At 40.1% G+C, this 27762-nt stretch overlaps 1 protein-coding gene across 1 annotated transcript; it reads left to right on the top strand.

Moving 5' to 3' along the window:
- The first annotated feature begins 23 nt into the window (after positions 1-23).
- Positions 24-27688, top strand: Nup205 (Nucleoporin 205kD). Its single transcript, XM_053745990.1, has 32 exons — positions 24-199; positions 815-972; positions 1054-1174; positions 1353-1530; positions 2261-2461; positions 2776-2857; positions 3327-3430; positions 3955-4234; positions 4490-4626; positions 5374-5571; positions 6314-6505; positions 7833-7950; positions 9116-9230; positions 9868-10028; positions 11594-11797; positions 12302-12517; positions 12721-12853; positions 13233-13422; positions 14490-14655; positions 15204-15313; positions 16233-16370; positions 17831-17984; positions 19227-19362; positions 20829-20944; positions 21545-22366; positions 22668-22891; positions 23381-23518; positions 24724-24967; positions 25436-25664; positions 26087-26323; positions 26667-26785; positions 27535-27688. Exons 1-32 carry the CDS (start codon positions 184-186, stop codon positions 27613-27615), a joined length of 5718 nt encoding a protein of 1905 aa, XP_053601965.1. The 5' UTR covers positions 24-183; the 3' UTR covers positions 27616-27688.
- The last annotated feature ends 74 nt before the right edge of the window (positions 27689-27762 follow it).

Below are 27762 nucleotides of genomic sequence, written 5' to 3'. Positions count from 1 at the left end.
TTACAAAGCAACTGTCAAATTCAAAAAGCCATGACAAAAAAAAGCCAATGCCAAAGCGAAGCAAATAAAAATTCAATTGGCGCGCTAGGATTATTTCGTTTATTTAATTGATTATGATTTATAGTACAGTGAAGTGACTTTATATATTGGAAGCAAGGATTTATACAAGTGCATAAAACAATCATGGATATCGCCGAAGGTAAATATAACTTGGTTTTTAACATAACCTGTATTAAAGTTGTTTAATAACCTTATAAATATCTGTTAGTTCCATTTTAAAAGTGTTTGTATGTACTCGGATACTTCGCTAAGCTTGTAAAATATTCGTTCACAAAGCAACTGCTAAAACATGGCTCAATGTTTTAAGATTTTAGTGATAATAAATTGAGGTTATGAAAGCATAGTAAACCCCTTTTTAGATCCAAAATATCTATTCAAGCTCATTGCTGCTAGGAAAATTCAGAATCAGTGGGTTAGTTTTGTTAGTTAGGGTGGTTTTACATAAATAAATAGACGATCAACAGTCACACTAACCATTAAGTGTGTGTCGTTGTAAACACAAAACGGGTACAATACACCCAAGAACTGAGACAAATAATTGTGATTGAATCAAACATGATAGCAGACTGATTTGGTAACCACTACACCATATAGGTTGTCATATTCCTTGTTCAATAATAATATTGTTGCTATTTCTTTCATCTTATATGTCAATATGACAGAGATAGCTATAATTTGTTTTATATATACTTGCATATAAATAAGTGGAACAGCTCTTAGTCATGTTTTAATTTGGACTAAAACTTTATTTTAGGTTCAACTGATGACCTGTGGACACCATACAAGGAGCTGGTGTCAGTGGTGGAAGGCTACTTAGCACATGAAAGCGGAGGAGCCCCTTACGCAGTGCACACATTCGAGTCTGTATTGAGACGGCATAAACAGACCTTCTTATCATTGTTTAAAAATTCTGTAAGTTACAATACTTTTATTTAATTTTTGCTTTTTTTTGTGAATTTGGATGACACTTACTCAGCACTTGTTTTCATTCAGGCAAAGAATCCAGCAAGTAGAGATGAAATCAAAAGAGGCATCACTGAGGGTGTCAACTTGCCTAGTGTTGGACGCACCCTCCTCTCCAAGGAATTGGTGGACGAAGCCATAATTATTTCAGGTTTTTATTTACTGTTTATAGAAGCTATATCTTTTTAGTGCTTATTCCTCATGGCAGAGTGAGATGAGAGAGCACAACTTCTGTTTGAATGGATCATGTATTAAAAAAAAAAAATTCTGTCTGCCATTTTGTTTTGACTTCATTTATGTACTGTATTTTAAACGAAACATTTTCCTAGACATGTACAACGTAAACGAGTACCTATCTCTGGAGCTGCTGCACACGGCGCAGCGGCAGTCGGGACGGCACCCGGGGCTCCCGCGCGGACTGGTGGCGGTGCTGCTGTACTACGACGGGCGCCGCGCGCGCGCGCAGGCGCTGCGGGGGCTGCTGGTGGCCAGGGACGGCGTGTGTTGGTGAGATACAGATACATTGTATGTGTATAGTGTTCTCTTACAGGGTAGACAGAGCCAAGAGTTGCGATGCTCGATGGCTACATTTCCCAGCTCATCTCATACAAAGCAGCAGATTAATTTTTATAACTGGACACATAATAGTAAAAGATAATTTAAAAAACTGGGTGTGATTGTTTGCAGTTTTGCGAGATTAACAAATGTGAATCAATGTGTTTCAGTATAATAATATTGTTTCTGTAAGTAATTATTTGTGTTGAGCAGTCCATTATCACAGGTGGCTAAATCCATTTATATCTTGTGGACAAGCATTATGAAAGCTAGATAAGTTTATATTAGAGATCCCCCATGAGGCTGACTTAGTCACACAAATTGCACTGAAGCCTTGTCAAAAATTTAGAAGAAAAAAAAAGAAAATAAATTATTTTTAAGTGTCTATTTTTTCTTACTAAATACTTTAAAAGGATACATATCGTGTATCTTTGTATTTAGCTAAAAAAATAAATAAATAATTACCGATTATGAATTTTCTAATGTGCATTTATCTTTCTTGTATCAAAGAAACGTAAGATATGACAAAGTCTATATTTTTCTCTATACAATCACATAATAGTTCCGCTTGTTTCAGCCATAGACCATCGAAGCTCAGCGTCAGAGGGGTTAATATGATAGGAAAGTTTTCCTATCATATTTAACCATTGCTTTATAATTCCCGGAATTCCTTGTTTTCCAGGACGATAAACGCTCGCGAAGAAATAATAACATACGTCTCCCGCTACGTAGACCAGCTGATAGCGGACGGGTTGCTAGGCAATGTGCTGGATGCGTTGCGTCGTTACACACTAGAGGGAGAGCTGGAACTTCTACAGAACAACCGAGCGTTGCCGCCCCATAGACAACACGCGCGGCTCGTCGCCACCATAGAGAGCACCAGGTATAGACAACTTGAGTTTTAATTAAGCTAATATACTTTGCAATCTTATTTGTCATTAGCATTTATTAACCATTTGCGGTGTGTGGTTCCGCACTAGAATAAGACCACTCGTTGCCTAGGTGGTCTAGGATCTTTGGCCACCCTGTAATTACACTGCGTCTCTCGCCCTTCAAACCGGAACACAACAATGCAAGCACTGCTGTTTTATGCCTGAAATAGTTGAGAGTGAGCTACCCATGCAGACCTTTGTACGAACGTCTACCTGGTCTGGCAGTAAGTCACTAAATCATTGTAAATCTTATGCCATTTTTCAGAAAACTACTTGCCGGCGTCGTGTTTGCTGCGTCCGCGCAGCGCGGTTTGCGCAGAGACATGATATTGAGACTTTTATCAGAGGTAAGTATATTTTTATCAATTTAGTTGGACAACCGCGTAGCTCGGGAATGGAACAAATTTGAATGAGAATGTCTAGACGTGTAAATACGTGTACTGTGATTAGATAAAATTTCTAAATAAAAAAAAAAAAGAAACACATCTGCTAGGGTGGTTTATCACACTTCCCAATTATATTATAAAGGCAAAAGTTTGTGTGTATGTTTGTTACTTCTTCACGCTCAAACAGCGGGCCCTAATTTTATGAAATTTGGTATTAAGGTAGTTTGGTATAGAGGTTGTATCTTGGATTAACACTATTTTGGTACATGTGCGTTTTCCGTAGAAATTGGTTTTAAAATCTAAAATAGTAAAACGCGCTTTATGTAGTAGATGAGAATGACATTTCAAAATGACTTTCCAATTTTGATCGCTGAGTCGAACTCTTCTGTACTGTCTTACAAAACCATAAAAAATCTACATATCTTTGCAGCAAACCACATCACCATCGAAAGGGCCGACGGGAGCGTTAGACGAGATCTCGTTAGCCCTACAGATGGCGCTACTATACGCTTTGGACTTATCTGTTATACATGGGTGAGTTGTTTTTTATTTCTTTTTTATTATTATTATTATTTTAAACTCAATCCAGCCTTATGGGAAGCGAAGATGAAGTTTGGGAACACGCAAACTCATAAAATGACTATTCACTCGGTCCCTAGATCTCTAAATTGTAAGATTCGGGAAATATCGACGCGGAGAGAGAGTTAACACAGAAAAGTCTTGATTTTTTTTTCATATCTTCTTTTTATCATCATGTAAAAACTGGTTTTATTTTATTTATATCTATACCTATAATATGTGATGATATTATATATTTATATATTATTATAAAGAGGTAAGCGTTTGAGTGTTTGTATGTTTGAGGCGGGTAATCTCCGAAACTACTGAACCGATTTCATAAATTATTTCACCATTAGAAAGGTCCAAGATTGCTATAGCCTATAATATAAAATATAATATCTATATTGCTATCTCAAAATTCCCACGGGAGCGAAGCCCCGGGCAACATCTAGTGTTTTATATTTAGACATGCTAAAGATGGCTACTTTTATACACAGGCGCGAAGACGGTGAAGAATTAGCAAAAAAACTGCCTCTAATTCAAGACCCAGAATTAATATCAGTATTATTAGACGAACTGTCGCCCAATCAGAATCAGACTCAAGCACAGGACGAGAAAGGCGGCGGTGTCAGAGCCTTGTGCCAACTGGCTTTGGGGTTAGCGCTAGCGGCTTTGAAGAGGGCGCCACAGTCGTTGTTGAGACGACCGCCACAGGATATCAAGCCGGAATTGTTGGAGCAAGATGAAGTGTTGGTGGATGCAGCTATAGATGGCAAGGTAATTTAGATTCTATGACTATTGTGTTAAGGGTCAAAAATGTAAATATATTTTTTAGCCAATTGGCATTGAAATTTACACACTTTTGTGTAGTTTTCTTTAAACTTTCATTGCCTGTCCCTACTTTTACCATTCAATTAAAAATCCATAGGCTTTCTTACAACGTTATTTTCTTCCCATATCATAACGTGACCACATCATCGAAGCCTGCCTACGATTACTGCCTTATGTAATGTACTAATATATATTTCGTAGGTGTTCGAGTATCTAGACGAAGCGATCCTGTCGACGGACTTTGTGTGCAAAGAGGAGTACTACCAGCGGCGGATACACAACCTGATCACTGACTTCATAGTGCTGATGCATTCCAAACTCATGGAGATGAGGGTCAAGTGAGTATGAGTGGTGCACACCAAGTGATTAATGGCGGGAAAAATAAATATGCCTGGAAACAGCTTGCACATTTGAATGTTATACGCGCTAGTAGTTTGTAGCTTTGGTAAATATCATTTAATTTAGAATATTTTCTAAATTGAACGATATTATTTATGTAGTTTGTAGCTTTGGTAAATATCATTTAATTTAGAATATTTTCTAAATTGAACGATATTATTTATGTAGTTTGTAGCTTTGGTAAATATAATTTAATTTAGAATATTTTCTAAATTGAACGATATTATTTATTCAGATAAATGTTTTGATTTTGGGTGCGGCAGAATAACCAACAAACAAGGATTTTTTTTCTTCGCTAGATTTTGCGTTGTTTAGTGAAATCATCAAAGTCAACATTATTCATTATTGATCTGTCATTGCCCTAGTAATACTATAAATGCGAAAGTGAGTTTGTCTGTTACCTCTTCACGGTCTATCTACTCAACCAATCTTCTTGAAATTTTGCATATATGTAGTTAGTTTGAAGTATGGAGAAGGACATGGGTAGCTTTCATCCCGGAAAAAATACTGTGGAACCGTGGAAAATTTACGCGGGTGTCATCGCGGGCAACAGCAAGTTAAAAGAATAAAAACATTTTGTTTTGTACCGCTTACGATGGCTTAAATATTTAAGACAAATTTTACACGAAATATTTATGTACAAAAACATATTTTGATGAAATGTTAATAATACGGTAAACTTTCAGAGCGGACGAAGCCGCCAGAGCGGTACAAATGTATGCAGCCGAAGGAATAGTGCCGCCCGCCGGCGCCGGCCAGAATCGCACGCGACTCGACGCTCTATTGCGTTGTGTCGAGAGGCTATATTCGCGTGACCCACTCGGACTGAGAAACGATTATTGGGTCGCTTGTAACCAGCATACTTCACATTCCTCGTCTTTTAGGTAAGTTCTTAAATACCTAGTAATACATTACGTCTTTTAGGTAAGTTCTTATATAGTAATACATTACGTCAGCGTAATCCAGTTATTTCTAGATTTAGAAATCAGCACTTACGCGGTGGACAGATTATATATAACTGTATATCGGACTTGTGGTGGAATTGAGATTCAATTGTTTGCAAGCTTGTTGTCTATCAGAGGAATATTATATTGTAGCCCTTTGATTGACTTTTACGGTCTGCGCGGGAGTGAAGCAGCGGGCACATTTTGTTTTTTCTTCGCTCCCAGATCAGCATGGAAGACAATAATGGCACATTTCTCACGGGAGCGAAGCCCTGGGGTGCAACTAATCACTACGTAGTATAAAACAAATCGCTTTCCGCGTCCGTCTGTATAAGTCCACAGCTATTTAGACATGACGGAGTGGCTTGCCTCTGAACCGAGAGGTCCCGGGTTCGATCCCCGGTCGGGTCATGTTGGAAAATGATCTTTTTCTGATTGGCCCGGGTCTTGGATGTTTATCTATATATGTATATGTTATAAAATATAGTATCGTTGAATTAGTATCCCATAACACAAGTATAGAACTTATTTATTATTTTTTAGACAATTTATTTTCGAAGATTTTAGGACCTCGTGCGAAGCCGCCTTATAAGACCTATTTGTCAATTTACGTCTTTGACGAAATGCTGCGGTGAAGTTTGTTGCGCTTCTTCCATGTATATATATTTATATATCATAACAGATCAGGCAGCCGCGCAGCAACTCTGTACAAATTCGTCCGATTGTCTGGCGAATTGGTCTGCGCGGCATTACTGCCGGCGTATTTACGAACTCTGGCCAGTCTGTGTGTGAACAGACACACGTGGGCGTTGCTGGCGAGGCGGGACGCCTTGTCTGCGCACCATCTACTAACAGCACTGGCGAGATATCACAGGTGAGGTATATCAATTATAACCTCGTATCTACCATCTCTGGCCAGTCTGTGTGTGAACAGACACAGCTCTGGCCTGTCTGTGTGTGAACAGACACAGCTCTGGCCAGTCTGTGTGTGAACAGACACAGCTCTGGCCAGTCTGTGTGTGAACAGACACAGCTCTGGCCAGTCTGTGTGTGAACAGACACAGCTCTGGCCAGTCTGTGTGTGAACAGACACAGCTCTGGCCAGTCTGTGTGTGAACAGACACAGCTCTGGCCTGTCTGTGTGTGAACAGACACAGCTCTGGCCAGTCTGTGTGTGAACAGACACAGATCTGGCCAGTCTGTGTGTGAACAGACACAGCTCTGGCCAGTCTGTGTGTGTACAGACACAGCTCTGGCCAGTCTGTGTGTGTACAGACACAGCTCTGGCCAGTCTGTGTGTGTACAGACACAGCTCTGGCCTGTCTGTGTGTGAACAGACACAGCTCTGGCCTGTCTGTGTGTGAACAGACACAGCACTGGCCAGTCTGTGTGTGAACAGACACAGCACTGGCCAGTCTGTGTGTGAACAGACACAGCTCTGGCCAGTCTGTGTGTGAACAGACACAGCTCTGGCCAGTCTGTGTGTGAACAGACACAGCACTGGCCAGTCTGTGTGTGAACAGACACAGCTCTGGCCAGTCTGTGTGTGTACAGACACAGCTCTGGCCTGTCTGTGTGTGAACAGACACAGCTCTGGCCAGTCTGTGTGTGAACAGACACAGCTCTGGCCAGTCTGTGTGTGAACAGACACAGCTCTGGCCAGTCTGTGTGTGAACAGACACAGCTCTGGCCTGTCTGTGTGTGAACAGACACAGCTCTGGCCAGTCTGTGTGTGAACAGACACAGCTCTGGCCAGTTTATGTGTGAACAGACAGCTCTGGGTAGTCTGTGTGTGAACAGACACTATATCAATCATTATTCAGAGGTGATTTTATAACCGGCCTACGGGTCAAGTACCAGGATTATTTGTTTAATCAACAAAATATGTGTACTATTCCTGATCTGCAGGGTACATATACTCGAGTATATATATATCAGTGTTGATTAAATTGTTACCTTTAACACGTAAGCAAGCCTGAAAGAAGTGGTTTCGAATGTTTGTTTATTTATTTATTTATTTAACAGTTTATGTACATAAAGATACCAGAAATAAACAGACAGTACATTGAAAAGTAAGTACAATTGTTAAGAGCTTCCTGTTTAACTGGGTCGTGGATTCGATTCCTGCTCGAGTCGTGAATTTCTGATCACATTATTTTAATTTAATTTATTATACAAATGTTTGTCTTTTTTTTTTTTAGCAATTTACGCGCGGACCCGGCTCCGTTCTCGGAACACTTGCACGCTTCGTCGTTGGGCGCCTCCGCGATCGTTACCCCCGCGGCAAGGCCAGGCAAATTGCTCGTCAGGCAGGAAGAGGTAATGTTATTATCGTGGACGTCGATTGATACAATATTATTGCATTGAAGCGGTGTTGGTGTAATGGTTAAGACGCCCGCCTGTGGATCGATTGGTCTCAGGTTCGTATCCTACTTGTGCCATACGAATTTTTTTTGTACCAATTTGACTCGTAATTAGTAGTTTTCATAGAGCACTCAATTGCTTCCGATGAAAGGAAATCATCGCGAGGAAACCTGCACACTGGTGGACAGTTTAGTTCCCTAGTGTGCATGCGACTACCTGCCACAAGATGGCGGTAAGTAGTCGTAAAAATCATGTCAGATGGCGTTAAGCGACTTGAATAAAATCTGACATTAGTGTTAGCAACAACACACTCGATATGATCACTTTATTGCATATAAAACAGTAAGAGAAAATGTGATAGCAACAGACTTATCCCACGGAAGTATCTCTTCCAACTGTCAACCGGCAGGAAAGACTTAGATACAAACACTTTTGTTCCTCTTTTCACCTCTGTTGTTGAGGTGACCACTTGCCATCAGGTGGGCGGCGTGTTTATTTGCTTGCTCAGTAGTAAAAACAAAAAAACAATACAGAGGACAACAGGAGGCAATACAATTAAAGGAATTTAAAACATATCATGTTTATATTGTGTAATTAATGATTAAATGACGTGACGTCATTGGCGTACTCATATGTTTCGTTTCGATCATACGAGAAAGAGGAACGTGTGATATTTTTTGTCTCTCATCGCGTGTCCGATTTTACAACTTGCCGCTTTGTATGAGATAGTGCGGAAATTGTAAAGAAACGTTCTGTCTCATTAATTTGATCACGCCCATGATTTGTTTATTAATTTTCTTTGATTTTTATAGATTACTAGCCGCGCCCCGGGGCGTCGCTCGCGTGGGAGTTTCGGGATAAGGAGTACCCTATGTGTTATTCCAGGTTATTTTCTACCCGTGCACCAAATTTCATAACAATCGCTCCGGTAGATAATGCGTGTTGAAATAACAAACAAACAAACTTACTTTCGCATTTATAATATTACTTTGGAAGTTGAGATATTTCTCTAATTCCTCTATAGTAATGCAAGCCTATAATTTTACGAATTGTACCGCTTGTATTATGGAGAAAATTTGAAAAATTGTGCACGAATTGTCAACAAAATTGTATGCTACAGGTAGAAGCAATGATAGCTGCGCTAAAGTTGATCGAGGCCGTGGCGCGCGAGGACGAGGCGGCCTGTGCGAATATCTGTGAAAATCTTCAGTGGGACGCCGTCAATGTTATGTTTGGTGAGTTGTGTAACACGCGTATGTAGTTTACTAGCTTTTACCCCCGGCTTCGTGTGAATCTTCCATTGGAACAGTTAATTTTCCTGGATAAAAGGGTACCATATGTTCTTTTCCATATTTTAAACTATATGTATGCAAAATTACAGGAAGATTGCTTGAGTCGATACAGCGTGCAGAGGTAACGAAACAAACTTACTTGCGCATTCAGAATATTAGTTACGTGGTAAAACTTTACAATAAATATTAAAAAGTAATTAAACAACTTGAAAAACAATGGTGCCTGTGCCTAGGGAAATAGCTTATGTTAAAAAGCTAGCTAAAAATAAACTTAAAGTTTATTTGTTAGACAGATTAAAAAAAAAACCACTTTAAATATTCATTTCGCTACAACTCTGAATCGATTTTCATGAACATATACACACGGGATAAAATTATTTATGACACAAAAAAAACACTAAACGAAAATCGGTTCCACAGACAGATACACAGACAAACACGTGAAACTTGATAACTAATCGATTTATTGATGTAAAAAAAGTTTTTATTTTTTTTATTTTCGAGTTTTATTTCATTTCTCATGTAATGAAATATAGCGAATTGTGATTGGTTAATGAACGCGAGGGTTCTGGCACGCCAGGTCTGATCTGCTGCCACGTGCCGCTGCAGCTGAAGGCGGCGCTGTGCACGACGCTGGCGGCGCTGGGCGGCGCCGCGGGCTCCGCGTGCCGCGTGTGGGCGGCGCTGGAGCGCGCGCGGCTGGTCGGCGGCGGCACGGGGCTGGCGCACGACCTGCTCGAGGTAATGTCACCGTGACCATCCCCGGTCGGCTCATGAGGGGAAATAATCTTTTTCTGATTGGCCCGGGTCTTGGATGTTTATCTATATATGTATTTGTTATAGAATATAGTATCGTTGAGTTAGTATCCCATAACACAAGTCTCGAACTTACTTTGGGGCTAGCTCAATCTGTGTGATTTGTCCTAATATAATCATTATTAGATGTGGTCCAGTGTTGGGAATGAAAATGACTTGGTCGAAAACACTTAATTTATTGCGGATATGGTACAATATTTGATTATAGACCACGATGTGCACTCCGTGGATGATCCGGGGCAAGTGAAGTCTGGTGGGGGACGATACTGCTTTAGATGGATCTTTGCATGTGTGCGTGTATGCGAACACGATTCATTGTGTATGTAGAACATCGCTTCTACAGTTTGTAATGAATAAACTCATAAACTATTGGGCCAATTGTGACGAAATTTTGCACAGGTATAGACAAAACCTTCAGGGATGACATAGGAAATACTCATCCGTTGCGATGCGTTCCGATCCTACGCGTTGTGAATCAGGCAATTATTAGTCACTAGCTGATGCCCGCGACTTCGTTCGCTTGTCCTAACAATTTTTGGTAAGGAGTCAAAATTATTAGAAAGATAGCGTAACGATACCTATACAGAAGATGCACATCAGACTGAAAAACGTTATCAGTCATCACCTTCAGAATGTCACCCGTTACAAAGTGCCTGTAGGCCTCTAGTTCCGGACATGCTGATGCAAATTTTGATGATTCAAAGTGAAATCTTCTTTAGCCGCGTTGTGCACTATTTGTGATGGGTAAAATTAGTAGCCAAGGTCTGTAAGGCATCAATTGCAACCCGAGATATTTAGGCGCAGCGAGGGTTTCTATTCCCGCAACTTTTCTATTCCCGCATTTTTCGTTAAAAAGAATCGAGTAAAGTACTTTTTAATTTTTTTTTTTTCAAGAACGAAATTGAGCTTCGCCTTTCGATACCAATTTAAAATTGATAACTATTATATTCATACGAAGACAAGGCTGAATAGCGAAGCGAGCTCTTTGGTCATTGGGCTGAATGCGTCTATTGCCAGTATGATGGTTAGATGTACGCGAACTTTTTGAAAGAGCGAAGTGTTTTTTAAATTACTTTTCTTTTCTATTTACATTATTACCCTTAAGCGCTTATTGGTCACCTACAAGGCCCATTTGGGGGTAATAAGGACCTACCTACCGAATATGACAGATGTAAAAAATGTTTAACTCGCGTCAGGACACGTGACCCTGATCGAAAATTCGTAAGACGTCAGAAATGCACAACGTTAATATTCAAGTTTTCACTTCTGGCATGATAGGGACCAACACTGTTCAAATGAATGTTTCTTTCGGCATTTCTTCTCAGCAGTGGTCGTTCCGAAATGCCAGTAGTTTGTAGCTTGCGAGAAATAACTATAAATATAAAGATTGACGGGAAAAAGTGCCTGTGAAGGTCTAATTTCTGAATAAATGATTTGAATTTGAACTTCAACCCGTTGTTTTTTGTACGAAATGATAGTTGTACTCTCAGGTGGAATGCCGCATGGAGGAGTACCCCCTCTCCCTCGCGTTCCTCGCGCTCGTGGAGTCGCTGTGCGCGTGCGCGCCGGTGCCGCGCGCGCTGGGCGCGGGCGCGCGGCCGGCGGGGCTGGACCCGTACGTCACGTACGTGCTGGACAAGCTGGCCCTGCCCGCACCGAATCGACCCTACGCCAGGCCCAAGGAGAAGTGGCAGGTATTCGCAATGTTATTAAACATTACATATAACAACTATTAATAAAAATACAAGAGTAAGTTTGGTCTCTTTGATAAGTTGGTTCGCTAGTTCGTAAATGCGAAAGTAAATTTGTTTTTTTTTTTCGTTTTAATATTTATTTGTTACCTCTTCACACGCTATTCACTCAAGCAATCTTCTTGAAATTTTGCATACATGTAGTATGAAGTACGGTGACGGACATAGGGAACCTTTTTTACGAAAGAAAATATTGCTCTCGTGGGAAATCACGCGGGCAAAATCTAATATTATATATATATTGTAATGTATTGTACCTTCTTATTACCTTCTCTCTACGACTCTGCTGTTCAGCACACTTGCCACGGGATTGTAGAATAATATGGGCATCGTGTCGTATCAAGTAGTGAAGGAATCTGCTATGGGACGATAGAAATCGACGTAACTCCACCAACAAGATCCTGGCTCTTGAATTAAATTATGATAATGTTGTACTCTTGTCTACAGATCCTCTGTCTTTGTTTCCGTCTGTTCGCGCGTTGGCTCGACCAATACGAGCCGTCAGCGTCCGACTTCCCGCCGCTGGGGCGGGAGCCGGACACCAACCCGGTGCCGGGGTTCCGGCTGCTGCTGCAGCTGCACACCAAGTCGGAGCTGCTGAGGTTGCTGCTCAACTGCTTGGCTGAGACTCAGCTGCTGTTGGACACCCAGAATGATGGCAAGGTGAGTTGTTTAGATAGGTAGGAATTGGGATCCCGGTCTCGGATGCTTTGCGGTTGAGGAAGAAACTGGGAAAACGCTCAGATAAGAAAGAGACAGACAAAGAGAAAGCGAATGAGAATGAGAAATTTTAGGTAAGTGAACCTGGGCGTAACATATGTAAATGATGTACTCTGTTAAATATGAGCATTGCACTCTGCCCTTAGGAGTACATTGAGCAGTGTCTGATCAGCGTGCTGCAGATGTTGGAGCGCGCGCTGCGGCTGGAGCGCGCGCTGGCGGCGGCGGCCGCGGCCGGCGGCGCCGCGCCGCTGCTCGGCCTCTCCAAGCTGCTGCTGGGTATCGTGTTACATAATCATTATAATATGCTCTATTTCGACCATCAAAACTAATACAAAATGTTATTAATTAAAAACATATGAATCAATTTAAAAATCTATCACACAGATTGAGCAAGCGCCAATGTAAGATCCGAGGCTTGTGTTATGGTATACCAACTCAAATATTAACGATGCTATATTTTATAACAAATACATATATAGATGAACATCCAAGACCCGGGCCAGTCAGAAATAGATCATTTTCCATCGTGATCCGACCGGGGATCGAACCCGGGACCTCTCGGTTCAGAGGCAAGCATTTTACCACAGCGCCACCGAGGTCGTCAATATATCATCCTATATTGAATAAAGAATTTTCAATTTGAATTTGCATACAGCACCGGAAGGGCCAGACAGCGAAGACCACCTCGTCACCTGCTGCAAAGTTCTCCAACACGCCGCCACGCTGCCGGCAGCTTGTGCTAGAGCTGTAGCCTTATTGCTAAGAGCATTACAAACTAGTTCCACTGCGGCGAGGCATTTGCTGGCTGCTGTCACTCATAAACACACTCTAGCGAGGGACATCAGGTGATTATAACAGCCTTTTGAGCATTACAGACTAGTTCCACTGCGGCGGGACATTTGCTGTCGCCTATAGGCATCTGACATGACTTACGTCTACCTATTGCCATCTAGTGGCAAGTAGCATACACTCTAGTGAAATAAACTGTCAACCAGACACATGTCACACACACTACTACACATGGGTCAGATTGGTATACGAACACATGTGGCACGAATAGGATTCGAACCTGGAACCTTTCGATCACAGGCGGAAGGTCTTAGCCACTGGACCACCAATATACTAAATTTAAATATATCTGTCTGTAATAACATGATCGCTGAGATAGTGAAGTTAGTTGTCCCCCCACTAACTGTAAGACACAGCCAAGATTTTGTTTGCCCACCGTGCTTAATTCAAGCGGCAAAGTTCCGTGCAAACACATTCATTTTACTTCAAAAAAGCTTAAACTTTTATAAGTTTAAACTATTATATATTTATTATATTAAGCTATATATTACCAACCCACGGTGGGTTGGTAATAAAATTTATCGATACATCCAACACAGAATGACGTCAACTTGCTATTAAATACAGCACTAAAAGAGAAAGACTATGTTGATATGGATCAGACAGTGTACGAACATAAATTTATATGTTAGAGGATGAGAATATCCACTGGAAATTGAGGGGCGTCCATCCATAATAATAAAGTGACTATTATTATGGATGGACGCCCCTCAATACCCAGTGTGTTTGCGTGTCGTTTTAATGCTTGTCCGTAGTATTTATAGGCCGAACGGGTCTAGATTGCCCCTATAGCGGGGTGGTGGCTGAGATCATAAAAGTGAGGGTAATATTCACATTCAGTTTAGTTGGTCTGCTGAGTTCGGCGTTCGAGGTAAGCTTTTGTGAGTTTGTAGGTTTGAGTTGAGGCGGGTAATCTCCGAAACTACTGAAACAATTTAAAAAAATTCTTTCACCATTAGAATGGTACATTATCCAAGATCGTTATAACCTAAATTTTATCTCACAATTCCGAAGTCCCGGGAAACATCTAGTATATGTATAAAGATAAAATCTTTGTCCTCAGACATGGGTTCGTAGAATGTTTAGAAGCGGAAGAGCTCCCGGGAACTGAGGAGGCCGCAGCGTCGCGACGCGCCAAGGAAGGAATTATTGCATTGTTATTACAACTTCTACCTTCTGCGCCGCCTAATTTCGCGCATTTCTTGCTGGGATACCAGTTAACGGATTCGGTGAGTTATACATACATTCGTTTTTAGAGTATGATGTTACTATTCATAGAAACACATTATTCATACAGCTAGGAAACGCTGCCAGTGTGTTGGGCACGTTGTCTCCCTGTGGCGCGTTGGAAGATTATTTTTATTTATAGTTAATTTTTATTTTTTTTTGTGTATTTAATTTTGAATAAATAGGTATTTTTATTTAGAAATATTTGATATGGCTTCCTATTGGTTGCAATTTAAAAAAAAATACGACTTTTAGTGTTTGACCGTATCCTGAATGCAGGTATCTCGGACAAACACATATTTTTTTATGTGTATATTTAAGAGATCATAAAGAAAATAAGGAATTGTTTGGTGTCTTGAGTCTTTTGTTAATAAGTAAGAAACGAGCGGCTATTCCTACCGATACGCATCTACCGACCTAAATTTTTATGAAATTATTATATTTGAATGCTCACACCAACAAATGTAAATAGTAATCTTAAGTTTTTTTTTCCTCTGTTAGTGAAATGTTATTTATTATTATTTGAAAAAATAAAGTTCTTTAACCATAGGTGAGCCGCAGTGCGTTGAATGAGCCGGGCGTGGCCGGCAGCCCCCGCACGTGTTTGCACGCAATATTGGACATGTTGGACCGGCACATCGCCACGCACTCCACTGACAGGTAAGAATAAATAAGTAAATCTTTATATAAATCACATAATCAATAGTTACGTCAAACATATTAAATCACATCACGTTGAACAAACCGTTGTCCCGGGAGGCCAGATGTATTTATACATTCTGGAGAGGGGTGATGACGCAAAGGCAGACATACGACTACGATAATACCAAATGAATTATTCCACTTACATCACCTGGCTAATTCACCCAGGTGATTTAAGTCAGTGTACATAAATCACCTCCGCTCAGGTGTTTTAGGTAAAACAGGAATTTCACAAAAATTTGTCCACCTAATGCACCCGCAAGGCAACAAGGTGATTTAATTACACAAATCATTGCACGTAACTCTTCTAAGGATAATGTGTGAGAATTTATTGTTTAAGTGGAATGATTCTACCAAACTAAATGGAATTTCCCCTTGAGACGGGCATAGTCGCACCGAGCAACTGAAGCCTCGACAAAAATAGATTAAAAAAAGAAAAAAAAAAATCACTTAGATGCACAGTAACACATATTAGTTAGATGTGGGTGACAAATATGGCAGTGGCTCAGCTGGTATGCTAAACATCCTGCGTTATAGGCGATATTCTTATAAAGTGGTAAGCGTTTGTGAGTTTGTATGTTTGAGGCGGATAATCTCAGAAACTAGCGAACCGATTTCGAAAATGATTTCACCATTTGACTTTTAAATGGTGAAATAATTTTTGAAATCGGAAATACATTATCCAAGATTGCTATAGGCTATATTTCAAAATTCACCATTTAAAAGGCAAATAATGGTGAAAGAATTTTTGAAATCGGTTCGGTAGTTTCGGAGATTACCCGCCTCGAACATACAACCTCACAAACGCTTACCTCTTTATAATAATAGTATATATGTGTTATGACGTTAGTATGTTGACCTGTAATTATGTTTATAGAGAAGCGGACACTCTCATAGAGAGTTGCTACAGATTGGTATACTGGTTGGTGGCCAGACCGGCCACCTCCCCTCCGGCGCTGCGGTTGTTACGCTCCAGGGACTATTTCCTGACGAGGCATATCAAAGCTACCATTAACTTGGAGGCAAGTATAAATAGACTAGGTGCAAATATATACGGAAAAATAAATATATACGTTAAAATCACACGGATTGAGCCAGCCCCAAAGTAAGTTCGAGGCTTGTGTTTATTAGTGATACTAACTCAACGATACTATATTTTATAACAAATACATATACTAGATAAACATCCAAGACCCGGGCCAATCAGAAAAAGATCATTTTCCGTCATGACCCGACCGGGGATCGAACCCGGGACCTCTCGGTTCAGAGGCAAGCACTTTACCACTGCGCCACCGAGGACGAGTCGTAAAGTCAGTTTATAAATATTATCACTTGAAATAAATTGATTTTTTATTGTTATCCGTTTGTTACTTTTTCAAATCTATTTAGGATTTGGCAATTAAGCATTAGACTTGTTAGAGTCTATTAAAATTGTGTTGCTAAAGTTATTATAAAGAGTGGGAAAGAATTGGGGGGTTCTGTGCTTTTATCTGGCAATACTGTTAGCTTATCAGTCAATCTTGATCATACTATTTGGCAAAGCAAACAATGTAGTATTGTTCATGTAGAATGGCCATAAAGTTCATTGCTCCCACTTACCGATGACAGAGATTGACAACATTCGGCTGTCATTCTGTTTGACAGCCGCACAATATATTTATTTGAAATTTGTTTTCTTTGTTAATTTTTTTGTTTCAAATGGAACCACAACCCGGTCCCTCTAATGTGGAACAGCCAATACTACAGTGGTTAAAACGTAAAGTGTAACAAACCAACACAGTTAGGAAGATAGAATTAATGTCGTGTACTTTTATATAAATGTTGACGATTTCTACTGTGAAATTGTATGACCTATACCCTATACCAAGTTACCGTGTTTACACAATTTTGCGATACATTTAATATATTCCGAAACTGTCGTTTTTGAACTTGGGAAAACACAGTACGCAGGTGTCAATGGACTTTATGGCTAACCTTATTACCATATTGAATTTGACTTTTGAAATTCCGTTTTTACTATTTTTAAAGACTGTAGTGGGGTGTTATAAGTTTGACTGCTAAGTGTGTCTGTCTGTCTGTGTACGTGGCACCGTTTTTTTTTATTCGACAGATATGGTTCTTAGATATGTTCGTTCAAAATCTGTTCCGCGGCTCAAAATTTGTAGCGAAACGAATATTGAAAATCGGGGGTTTATTATTTGTCTAACAAATAAACTTATAGTAACATAGGTGACAATTTCACCATTTCGATTCCACACGTGAGACTGACAGCAGCAATAATACCTACATTTGTCAATTGACGTCTTTGGAGAAAAGGCCGCGGCGAAGTTTGTTGCGACGCTTCTCCTTCACCTGCGCTTTGGAAGCCGGCAGTAGACTTGTTTAAGTATTTTATTTTACCTTAATAAGTGATGTGTATCATCCAATATTGAATAAAGAATTTTAGAGTTTGAGCAATTGTAAGTGACGCGTGACGTTGCAGACGGCGTCGGTGGTGTCGATATCGGCGCGGTCGTGGGCGGTGCGCGCGGGGGCGTGCGAGTGCGGCGCGGCGTGCGCAGCGCGACACCACGCCGCGCTGCGCTCGCTGCTCACTGCGCTCACGCACGAGCGCGACCACCGTACGCAGGTATACGTCATAATTATCATCATATCGAGTGTTTTATTGCTTACACTGGCGTCGGACTTTATTCAAGTCGCATAAAGGCATCTGACATGACTTTTACTACTACTTACCTACGTCTAGTGGCAGGGAGTCGCATACACACTAATGAACTGAACTGTCAACCAGTGTGCAGGTTTCCTCACGATGTTTTCCTTCACCGGAAGCGAGCGGTGGTCTATGAAAACTACTATATATGAAACAGATTGGTATACCAACTCATATGGCACGAGTAGGATAAGAACCTGAGACATTTCGATCCACAGGCGTGCGTCTTAACCACACCACCACCGCTTCATAATAATAATTAATCATTTATTTTCAGACCAAAGCTCCATACGTATAATATTTTATAATCATCAATTATTAAACAAATAATTTCAATCATCAGCAGAATTTGAGAATTTATAATAAAAATTAATTTAATAATTTGTTTTACAATACTAATCCCACTAATATTATAAATGCGAAAGTTCGTGAGGATGTGTGTTTGTATATATGTCTGTTACTCTTTCACGCAAAATCTACTGGACCGACCGTTATGAAATTTGATACGCGAGTGGAATATAACCTGGAATAACACATAGGGTACTTTTTATCCCGAAATTCCCACGGATGCGAAGCCCCGGGGTGCGGCTATTATAAATTTTAAAGTAAGTTTGTTTGTTACCTCTTCGCAGGCGAAAATTAGTACGTTATACAATACATATGAAGCAGAAGAAGAAGGTTTACACAACGGTTTACAACAGTGAATGAATTTCTTTATATATTATAATCTTTATCATAATTTTTTGTCTGGAGTCGACGCAATATGTTCCTTCTAATAATATGTACCTTACATAATTTCATAAGTTGTTTTTTTTTAACGCGAACCCTGGGCTTCGTGGCGTCACAGCTCCGAATGTAGCCGGGGACAAGAGTGAGAGCTTTTACCAGCGGTTTCCATATTGCAGTAATAATGAACCGGTGTGCAGGTTTCCTCACGATATTTTCCTTCGACCGGAAGCATGTGGTAATCTATTAAAACTACTATTCATACTCAGTACCCGTTGATATCAACGTCTCATACAATTTGGCAAGAAATAAGCTTACAATTTAAAGGTACAAATAAAAAACCTTTAAATATGTAACTATAAAAGAAAGAGTGTATTTTACGGAACCCTCTGTTTTAAGAGTCCGATTCGCACTTGACCAGTTATTTCCCCCTAGGAATGGGAATGGTGCCTCCTCCGCAGAACACTAGAAGCTTTACCGGTGAGTGTGGAAGCAGCCGCGGAACCTCGCTGGGAGTTGTTCCACGCGCACCAACTGCGGCAAGCTATAGACTCCTGCGATCTACCTACTGGTGAGTAGGAATATTCAGAATCAAATCATTTATTCAGAAATTAGGCCTTCACAGGCACTTTTTCACGTCATATTCTAAATTAAATGATGTTTACCAAAGCTACAAACTACTAGCATTTCGGAACGACCACTGCTGAGAAGAAATGCCGAAAGAAACTCATTCAAACAGTGTTGGTCCCTATTATGACAGAAGGGCTTACCATTTTTTAAATATAAATTTATGTATAATTTTTTATCAGTAATATAACATGTAAGTACACAATAAAGTACATGGTCAAAAAAATTCTTATTTATATATTCATTATTAAACTTAGAATTATATACCTTGTTGACTGCTACCTTCATAGTCGTATTCCTCATGGCTGAGCTTATTGCGTGGAATGAAACACACACAACAACTTTCCTGGCATTATTATTGGCCACCACAGACTTCCAAAGAAGAAGAAAAAAAGAAGGAACATGCAGGTGAAGAAGCGGCGCAAAAAACTTCACAGCAGCCTTTTCATCAACGACTTTGCGATAAAAGTTTGATCATTTTCGTAATTGTACGCCTGAATTATTTGTATTTCTGATCCAATATGTCAAAATCTATCGGATAGTGTCCCTACCCTGGGTAGTTATTTGAAGTAGACATAATCGAAAGAATAGGTAAGTGGGAACGAAAGAGATAGCCACAAAAAAGTGTAAAGCGCGGATCTCTAAATGCTCTTGTAGCTTCAACCGTTACTTGTGAATTTCGGTTAAAGATCTTCGGCGTAGATCCATGGATCTTGCTTACTTTCTACGACGTAGAGTTTGGGTAATCCTGCTATAGATTTTGACAGAGTTACACAATAGTCTAGTTGTCAATTTTTTGTTTCGATGATTATTCGAAGGCCGGAAGTATATATTAATAGAAACGCCAGTGAAAAAAATACTGTGTTATAGACAATGCTTTCAAAGATATGACAGAAATAAAATCACACATTTTTAGACTCGTCCCAACGCTCCGTACTAAATGACACGTGTATGTGACGTCACAAATATGTTTATTCGACAGCTTTTTTTAATATGAATATTTACCATATTAAGTTTATAGTAAATTTGTTACAAAATTTAAGTATTTTTATGATGGTTGAATTTGTTTTTATATTTTCATAAATTTTCATAAAAAGCTGTCGTCAAATGATCCAGCTACATTGTTCTAGTATTTAAATTATCATAATGATCCTATATGTCAATAAGTTTAACGTGTCTGTCTGTGTATGTGTGTATCAGCCTGTGGCATCGTAGCTCCCAAACGGATGAACCGATTTTATCACTAGTGTTCTCAGCTATGTTTCACGAAAATCGATTTAGCCGTTCCAAAAATTGTAGCGAAATGAATATTGAAAGTCGGGGTTTTTTTTTAATTTGTCTAACGGATAAACTTTATCTAGATTATGCATATTTTTTAAAAATTTCTCTGACCTTGCCAACTATTGTCAGGGCTTGGCGGCAAACGCATCAGCGTGTCTCGCGTGCACGCGCTGCTGTCGCGCGAGCTGGCGGCGCTGCATCCCACCGCGCCGCAGAGGAATCTGGTCGCAATGGAGATACAGAAGGTTCGTACAGTGCACACATACATGGTTTTACAGCGTTTGTGAGTGATGTTTGAGGCGAGTAATCTCCGAAACCGAACCGAACTGATTTCAAAAATTTTTTCACCATGAGAAAGATACATTATCCAAGATTATAGCAATCTTGGATAATGTAACTTTCTCATTATATCTCCAAATTCTTTCAAATTCTAGGTTATATTATATCTCTAAATTCTTTGTATCTCTAAATTCTTTCAAATTCTAGGTTATATTATATCTCTAAATTCTTTGTATCTCTAAATTCTTTCAAATTCTAGGTTATATTATATCTCTAAATTCTCACGGGAACGAAGTCCCGGGCAACATATAGCGTACATATAAAGTGGTAAAATACCTTCAAATTTATTGAATACTTTTGAGTTATATATCGAATTAATAAAATTAGTGTACGCTAATTAATGAGTGTGACGATCGAATGCTGACTGGCTGGTGCCGTGGATTCGTGCGGCGTCAGCGTTTTTTTGTTTTGCATCGAACATATAGTTTTTTCTTATTTTTCGTCTCCATAGTCCTAACTAGAACAGTCGGACGATATCACTTAATAATAACAGTTCATCTACACAGGTCCTAGACTACGTGACGGAGGTGAACCGCCAGCGCAATCTAGCGGCGACTCTCACGCACTACTACGACTCCTGGCGGCAACTCACGGAGATACTCTTCTGCGTCGCGCCTCAAGACATCCTCAATCTGGAATCGAGGAAAAACCTCCTCTTGAACATCCTACAAGATCTACTAAACAAGATCCCACCAGCAGAAGTGTTGCCACAGTTGGGCAATTTAGCATCCGGGACCGTACTACTTTTACTAGTCAACTTGAGACACTGCTACATATTGCAGAAACGAGATACGAATCTGAAATCGTCGGAGTTCGAAACTACCTTCTTCGGCCCGTCCTCGCAGATAATGCAAACGAAATCGTTGACGTTGAAATTTATTTTGCACAAGATACTCAGCTGGATACTAGTTTCGGGCGGTTCAACGCAGAAAATGCGCGTCAATTTGTACGGTGCATTGTTGAATTACTTAAATATTGTTAATTTGAAACACAGTCCAGCGGAGCCTGAGGAATTTGAGGACTCATTAGACAATGATACGTATGTTAGCAGACTAGATAGCTCCAAAGCTCGTCCGAGTAAAGAAGAATCGTGTTTGAAGTCTATGGTGATTGATGTGATAAGTGGTTTCGGTGACAATCTCTGTTCTATAGTGTGTAGTGATTGTATCGGAGCTGGTCACGATGTTTGCCGCATGGTGGCGCTGGCGTGCTTGGATACGCTGATAGAGATAAACCCGAGAACTGATTGGATGAACACGCTGACCAATCAGGGCTATCTGCGCAGTCTGATCGATAGTTTGCTGCAAGACGATGAGGGGTTGAAAGAGGTGAGTTTTTACTGTTGTTTTATTGTTTGTTTTTATGATTTATATTATATAGTTTTGTTTTATGATGGTCTCTCAAAATTTAAAGAATCGACGAACAAACGTATAAAGGTATCTGGCCATTGTATAACAATTTAGTAAGTAAAACATTTATTAAAAAATTAAGACGTTAACAAGTAATAAATTACTGATTTAAACATTTCGCTAACTATTGTCTATTTTCACTTTTATTATGGTCAAGATATAAAATCTATCGCTCGTGTCAAGTAATAAAAAAGCAGTTGTAATTTATATCCAATTTCAGACACTAGAACCGAACCCGAAATCCCTGCGCGTGCTCTACGTTTACGAATCCAAGATGGCGTTGCTCATAAAGATAGCGGGAACTCGATGGGGCGCGGAAACTGTTCTCGCTCAGGGCGCGTTGTCGTGTCTCGCGAACATGAGGGCGTTGGCCTGCCATCCCGACGTGCACACCGGATACGGAACACATTCTGATACGCAATTCGTGCCTTCAGTTGCTAATAGGTAAGTGATAATTCTTTATTTTCTCGTCATAACCACAAAAAAGTATGCATTAGGCATATCCTAAGGCGATACACAACTGCACACTAGCGCCACCTCGTCACATTTATACCAATTTCTTTCAAACTAAACAATCCTCTTTCCAAATTATTCTGCACTTGATAAAGGTATTTATTGCAAAGTATTATAGTTTTCCATTACACAATGTAGTTACATTCTAATATGAAGATTTTGGTGGCCACCGTTTTCGGTTTAGTAGACTTTATATGTATGCCAAATTTCAAGAAGATTGGTTCGTTCAGTAGATAGAGCGTGAAGAGGTAACAAACAAACAAATTTACTTTCGCATTTATAATATTAGTTAGGATTGCAACAGCAAGAAAATTAAGTAGTTCCATCAAAATCCGTATTCTTCATTATCTTGACAGACAGACAGTTGGTCAATGAAATCATACAATAAAAAATAAACGATATATTTTATTTGTATGCTAGGTTCCGACAGATACTGTCGCCGGCGCTTGCGCTGTGTGACGCGTTGCTAACAACGCTTGGAACACAAAACCACAGCTGCGTGATACATATCACACATTTCCTGCTCAGCCACTTGGAGTGCGTCGACGTTGTGCTGAGGTAAACTGATTCTCTTTCTCGTCTAGAAGTTTCGACGTACATTGCTAGCCAGCAATGTACGTCCAAACATCTGTTCTTCTGTTAACTGTTTAAAGTATAAATGTATATCGTGTATGGCCTAAGTAAATAAATAAATAATAAATATATTAGGACAAATCACACAGATTGAGCAAGCGCCAAAGTAAGTTCGAGACTTGTGTTATGGGACACTAACTCAACGATACTATATTGTATAACAAATACATATATAGATAAACATCCAAGACCCGGGCCAATCAGAAAAATATCATTTTCCATCGTGACCCGACCGGGGATCGAACCCGGGACCTCTCGGTTCAGTGGCAAGCACTTTACCACTGCGCCACCGAGGTCTAAATATTTTTAAGATTTGTGTTATGGGACACCCAAATATGGGAACTTAATGATACCTACTACATTTTATCAACACCGGACGATAGGAGAGTTATAACGTGTCTGTGTGTCTGTATGCGGCATCGTAGCAGTCGAAACGTCTGAACGTATTTTATTCTAGTTTTTATTATTTGAAAGATAATTTAATCGAGAGTGTTCTTAGCTTTTTTTTTTGCAAAATGTTGTAGTTTAGCTTTTTGAAACAGCTATTTTCTAGAAAATGAGATGATGCCAAAAATTACGGAGTCGAAGGTTTTTTAAATTCTTTATTTTTTATAACTTACATAATAATATATATAGGTAAACATCCAAGACACAGGTCAATCTGAAATTGTTTTTATTCCATCTTGAACAGACCGGGGATCGAACCCGGCACCTCCGGTGTAACAGTCCGTTAGACTATAGATGTCGTCGAATAACAATGTCGACCGGCTCAAATCTATTATTCAAATTCAAATCATTTATTCAGAAATTAGACCTTCACAGGCACTTTTTCTCGTAAATTTTTATATTTATAGTTATTTCTCACAAGCTACAAACTACTGGCATTTCGGAACGACCACTGCTGAGAAGAAATGCCGAAAGAAACTCATTTGAACAGTGTTGGTCCCTATCATGCCAGATCGGCTTACCATTATTGTTTCTTACAATGTTTTTTTTTTCTAATAATATATAAAAGTACATAATGTACATAGTCAAAAGGTATATCAAAACAGGTTGTGATTGTGATCTGAGTGCTGATTATAATATATATATCGATGTGAAACACAATTAAGTAATATTATTGATTCCAGAGCGGCCCATCCAAACTCACCACCGGCACTGCTCGCGGAGGTCGAGGCCCTGACCTCAGTGATCGGCCGAGCGTCGAACCGGGAAGTGTTCGGCGCAGTACAAGACGACACAGCTCTGCAGCACTCGGCCGCCGGGATACAGAGGGTCCAGTCGCTCATGTTGGCATTGCTGGCGCGATTCACGAAGATGCCGCACGCGAATGTCACGCAGCCGCATTCTGAAGTCGACACGTTGTATTATAAGGTTGACTAGTCTATCGTCTACTATTCTACTTACTGATTTTACACGTTTAAATTTTTTTAGAGCAAATAAAAGATTTTAGTAAACATTTTCAATAGATACAACGACTGTTTGCCTTAATCCTGTCTTTAAAATTCTTGTATTCTTCAGAGAAAACGCAAATAAAAACTAGCCTTAAGTTTACTATAGTAAGATGATAATTTTCAAGTGTTACAATTCCGCGAGGAAACAGTTGATAGAGATAGAAAGATATGGGGCAGGTGTCCTGCTCTAATTAGCTCCTCTTCTAATAGGTGAGAGAATAATGGCCAGTTCTGTAATCTGTCAGGATATAAATGTGTTCGTAAGAAAATTCACAACGATGACAATTTTTTTTGTGAGCTTTGATCTCATTTGACCCCTACGCGTAAAAAAACATGATATTTGTGTGACCTAATTTATTGACAGCCTCTTATTTGTCCCTTTAAACAGATCGTATGCAACCTTTTAACATACGCGCGCAACATAATGGACACTGTCGGGTCCCGCGTAGTTCTCCGCCTGTCCGCCGGCGGCGCTGACAGCGCTTCGGATTCAGCGCCATCTTGCGGCGCGGCGCTGCAGCTGCTGCAGGCGCTGCTGCAGCGAGTGCAGCTGCACGAGAAGTTGGTTGGCAGCGGGAGGCATCAGCTGCAAAGTGTACCCACTATGACGTTAGATGGTCAGTCTTATTAATGTTGTAAATGCCAAAAATATAAGTGGTTTTATTCCATTTATCCATGTAATGTTAGTAAATGATACGCAGACGGGCATAGCAAAAGTCAGTCTGTTTACACTTTTTCGGCTAAACTGATAGACCTATTTTAATTAGGTAGGGTTATAATTAAAGACCCGAAGATAAACAAAAACGTTTTCTTTTTAATTCACCCCCAACAAAGGAGGTCGAAAATAGCAATTGGTAGAAAAATACGAATTGAAAAAAAAAAACAAATTAAAACAAAAAATGTTCAAATTTTAGCAAGGTCATTCGCCATCAGCTTTCCCGAAAAGTCTTGTCCACAGCTCGTAAAAAATGTTTCGGAAACAATGTGTATGTTTATGTGATATTTTGTCAAAAAACTTAATATTACTTTTTCCCTGTAGACATGAAGAAACTCATCCCAGAGGAGTGCTCAAGCTCAGTCATACCACCGTCGAACTCGCCCGCGGAAATACGCGCGAAAGTCTTGAGTGAACTGTGCGCCCGCGCGAGAGTGAGACAGCGCGAGCTGCAATACTGCTCGCACGCGTTGGAATGCGCGCTACATCTCATTTGGGCGCATGTTGTCGTGTACCTGAGACTCACCGCCCCAGCTGAGCCCATTGCTCATACGGATACATGTAAGCATTTATATAAAGCAACATTTGACGCGCGACATAAAATTGACTCGAGTGAAATAGCACATAGTCGATCTCGCTCATGCAAATTGTAATGAAAAGGAAAGAACGATATGTTACCCGTCAAATGTTAGTGGCTTTATCCGTGGCTTTAAATTAATTAAAGAAACGTGAAGCGAGTTACAATAGTGTTCCAATCATGTTTCCGAGTTTGTACAAAAAACCGAGTTACAATACCTCAATATTTTTTAGGTTAGTGCGGGTTAGCATTTCACGAAGTGAGACGCAGCGTCCTATAATGTTACTTGTAATATTTTTATTGTATTGTATATTTTTGTATGTGCAGCGATGACGGTGTCGACGGCGTGGAGGGGGGCGGGGGGCGCGGAGTTGCCCGAACTCCGCAAGGAGCTGATCGCGGTGTTCAACGACCGGTTCGTCGACCAGTTGCTCGACACTGCTAAGGTAATAATTGGTGTTTTAAAATTTATGTTATAACCGAGATATTGACAATAATAAGTTATGAGCGGACGAAGCCGTGGGCAAAAGTTAGCGTATAATATACATATATTATACGCTTGTGTTCACGAAATAAATGATTTGATTGGATGATTATTTTGTGTGTGTATGATGTAGTTCCGCCTTAGAATAGGCCCACTCCATATCCTCCCGTGGATGTAGACGAGGTGTCTAAGGGACACAAAACCTTAATAGCATTTCCAAAGAGGGTTGATATCAGGCGGGTGACCGGTTGTAAAAATCATAGCTGAATCTTACAAATTTAATGGGTATTTTTTACGCTAACCCTAGGCTTTGGGGTGTCCCAGCTCCGAAGGTAACCGGGAACACACGAACATCTCTTCATAGTCGTATTCCTCATGGCTGAGGGTCGTGGTCATTACGTGGAATGTAACACACACAACAACTTTCATGGCATTATTAATAGAGTCGTTTGCCAATACCTTCTCCATTTCACACACAAGTTAATAATAAAAAAGTGTGCAGCTTTCCTCACGATATTTTCCTTCACCGGAAGCAAGTGGTGGTCGATGAAAACTACTATACACGAGTCAGATTTGTATACAAACTCGTGTGGCACGAGTAGGACACGAACCTGGGACCTTTCGATCCACAGGCGGGCGTCTTAACCATTACACCACCATCGCTTCTTATCACGCCGACATGTTGTTAATGACTGATGTTTTGATCAACAGAGTCAGCCAGCGTCCCACCGTGGCTTCATGAACGTCATCCTGAAGGACATCAAGAGCATGATACAATTCTCACCGCTGTAACTACGTCATTTTGTTAAAGCGATAATGTAATGTTTCACTGATCTGTATGTTCATTAATAAATCTATGTGTCTACGTCGACATTTTTATTTATTGTCCGCATATAAAATAAAAATAAAAATAATTTATTTCAGGTTTAAAAAACCTAT

Source organism: Plodia interpunctella, chromosome 5, assembly GCF_027563975.2.
Source record: "Plodia interpunctella isolate USDA-ARS_2022_Savannah chromosome 5, ilPloInte3.2, whole genome shotgun sequence".
In the NCBI taxonomy this organism is placed as follows: domain Eukaryota; kingdom Metazoa; phylum Arthropoda; class Insecta; order Lepidoptera; family Pyralidae; genus Plodia; species Plodia interpunctella.
This window is presented reverse-complemented; position numbering and strand designations above follow the sequence as displayed.

Coding starts and splice junctions, on each gene's coding strand:
- Nup205 (XM_053745990.1), top strand. Junction 6,506..7,832: donor GCACTGGCGAGATATCACAG/GTGAGGTATATC, acceptor TTTTTTTTTTAG/CAATTTACGCGCGGACCCGG. Junction 20,945..21,544: donor TCGCAATGGAGATACAGAAG/GTTCGTACAGTG, acceptor TCATCTACACAG/GTCCTAGACTACGTGACGGA.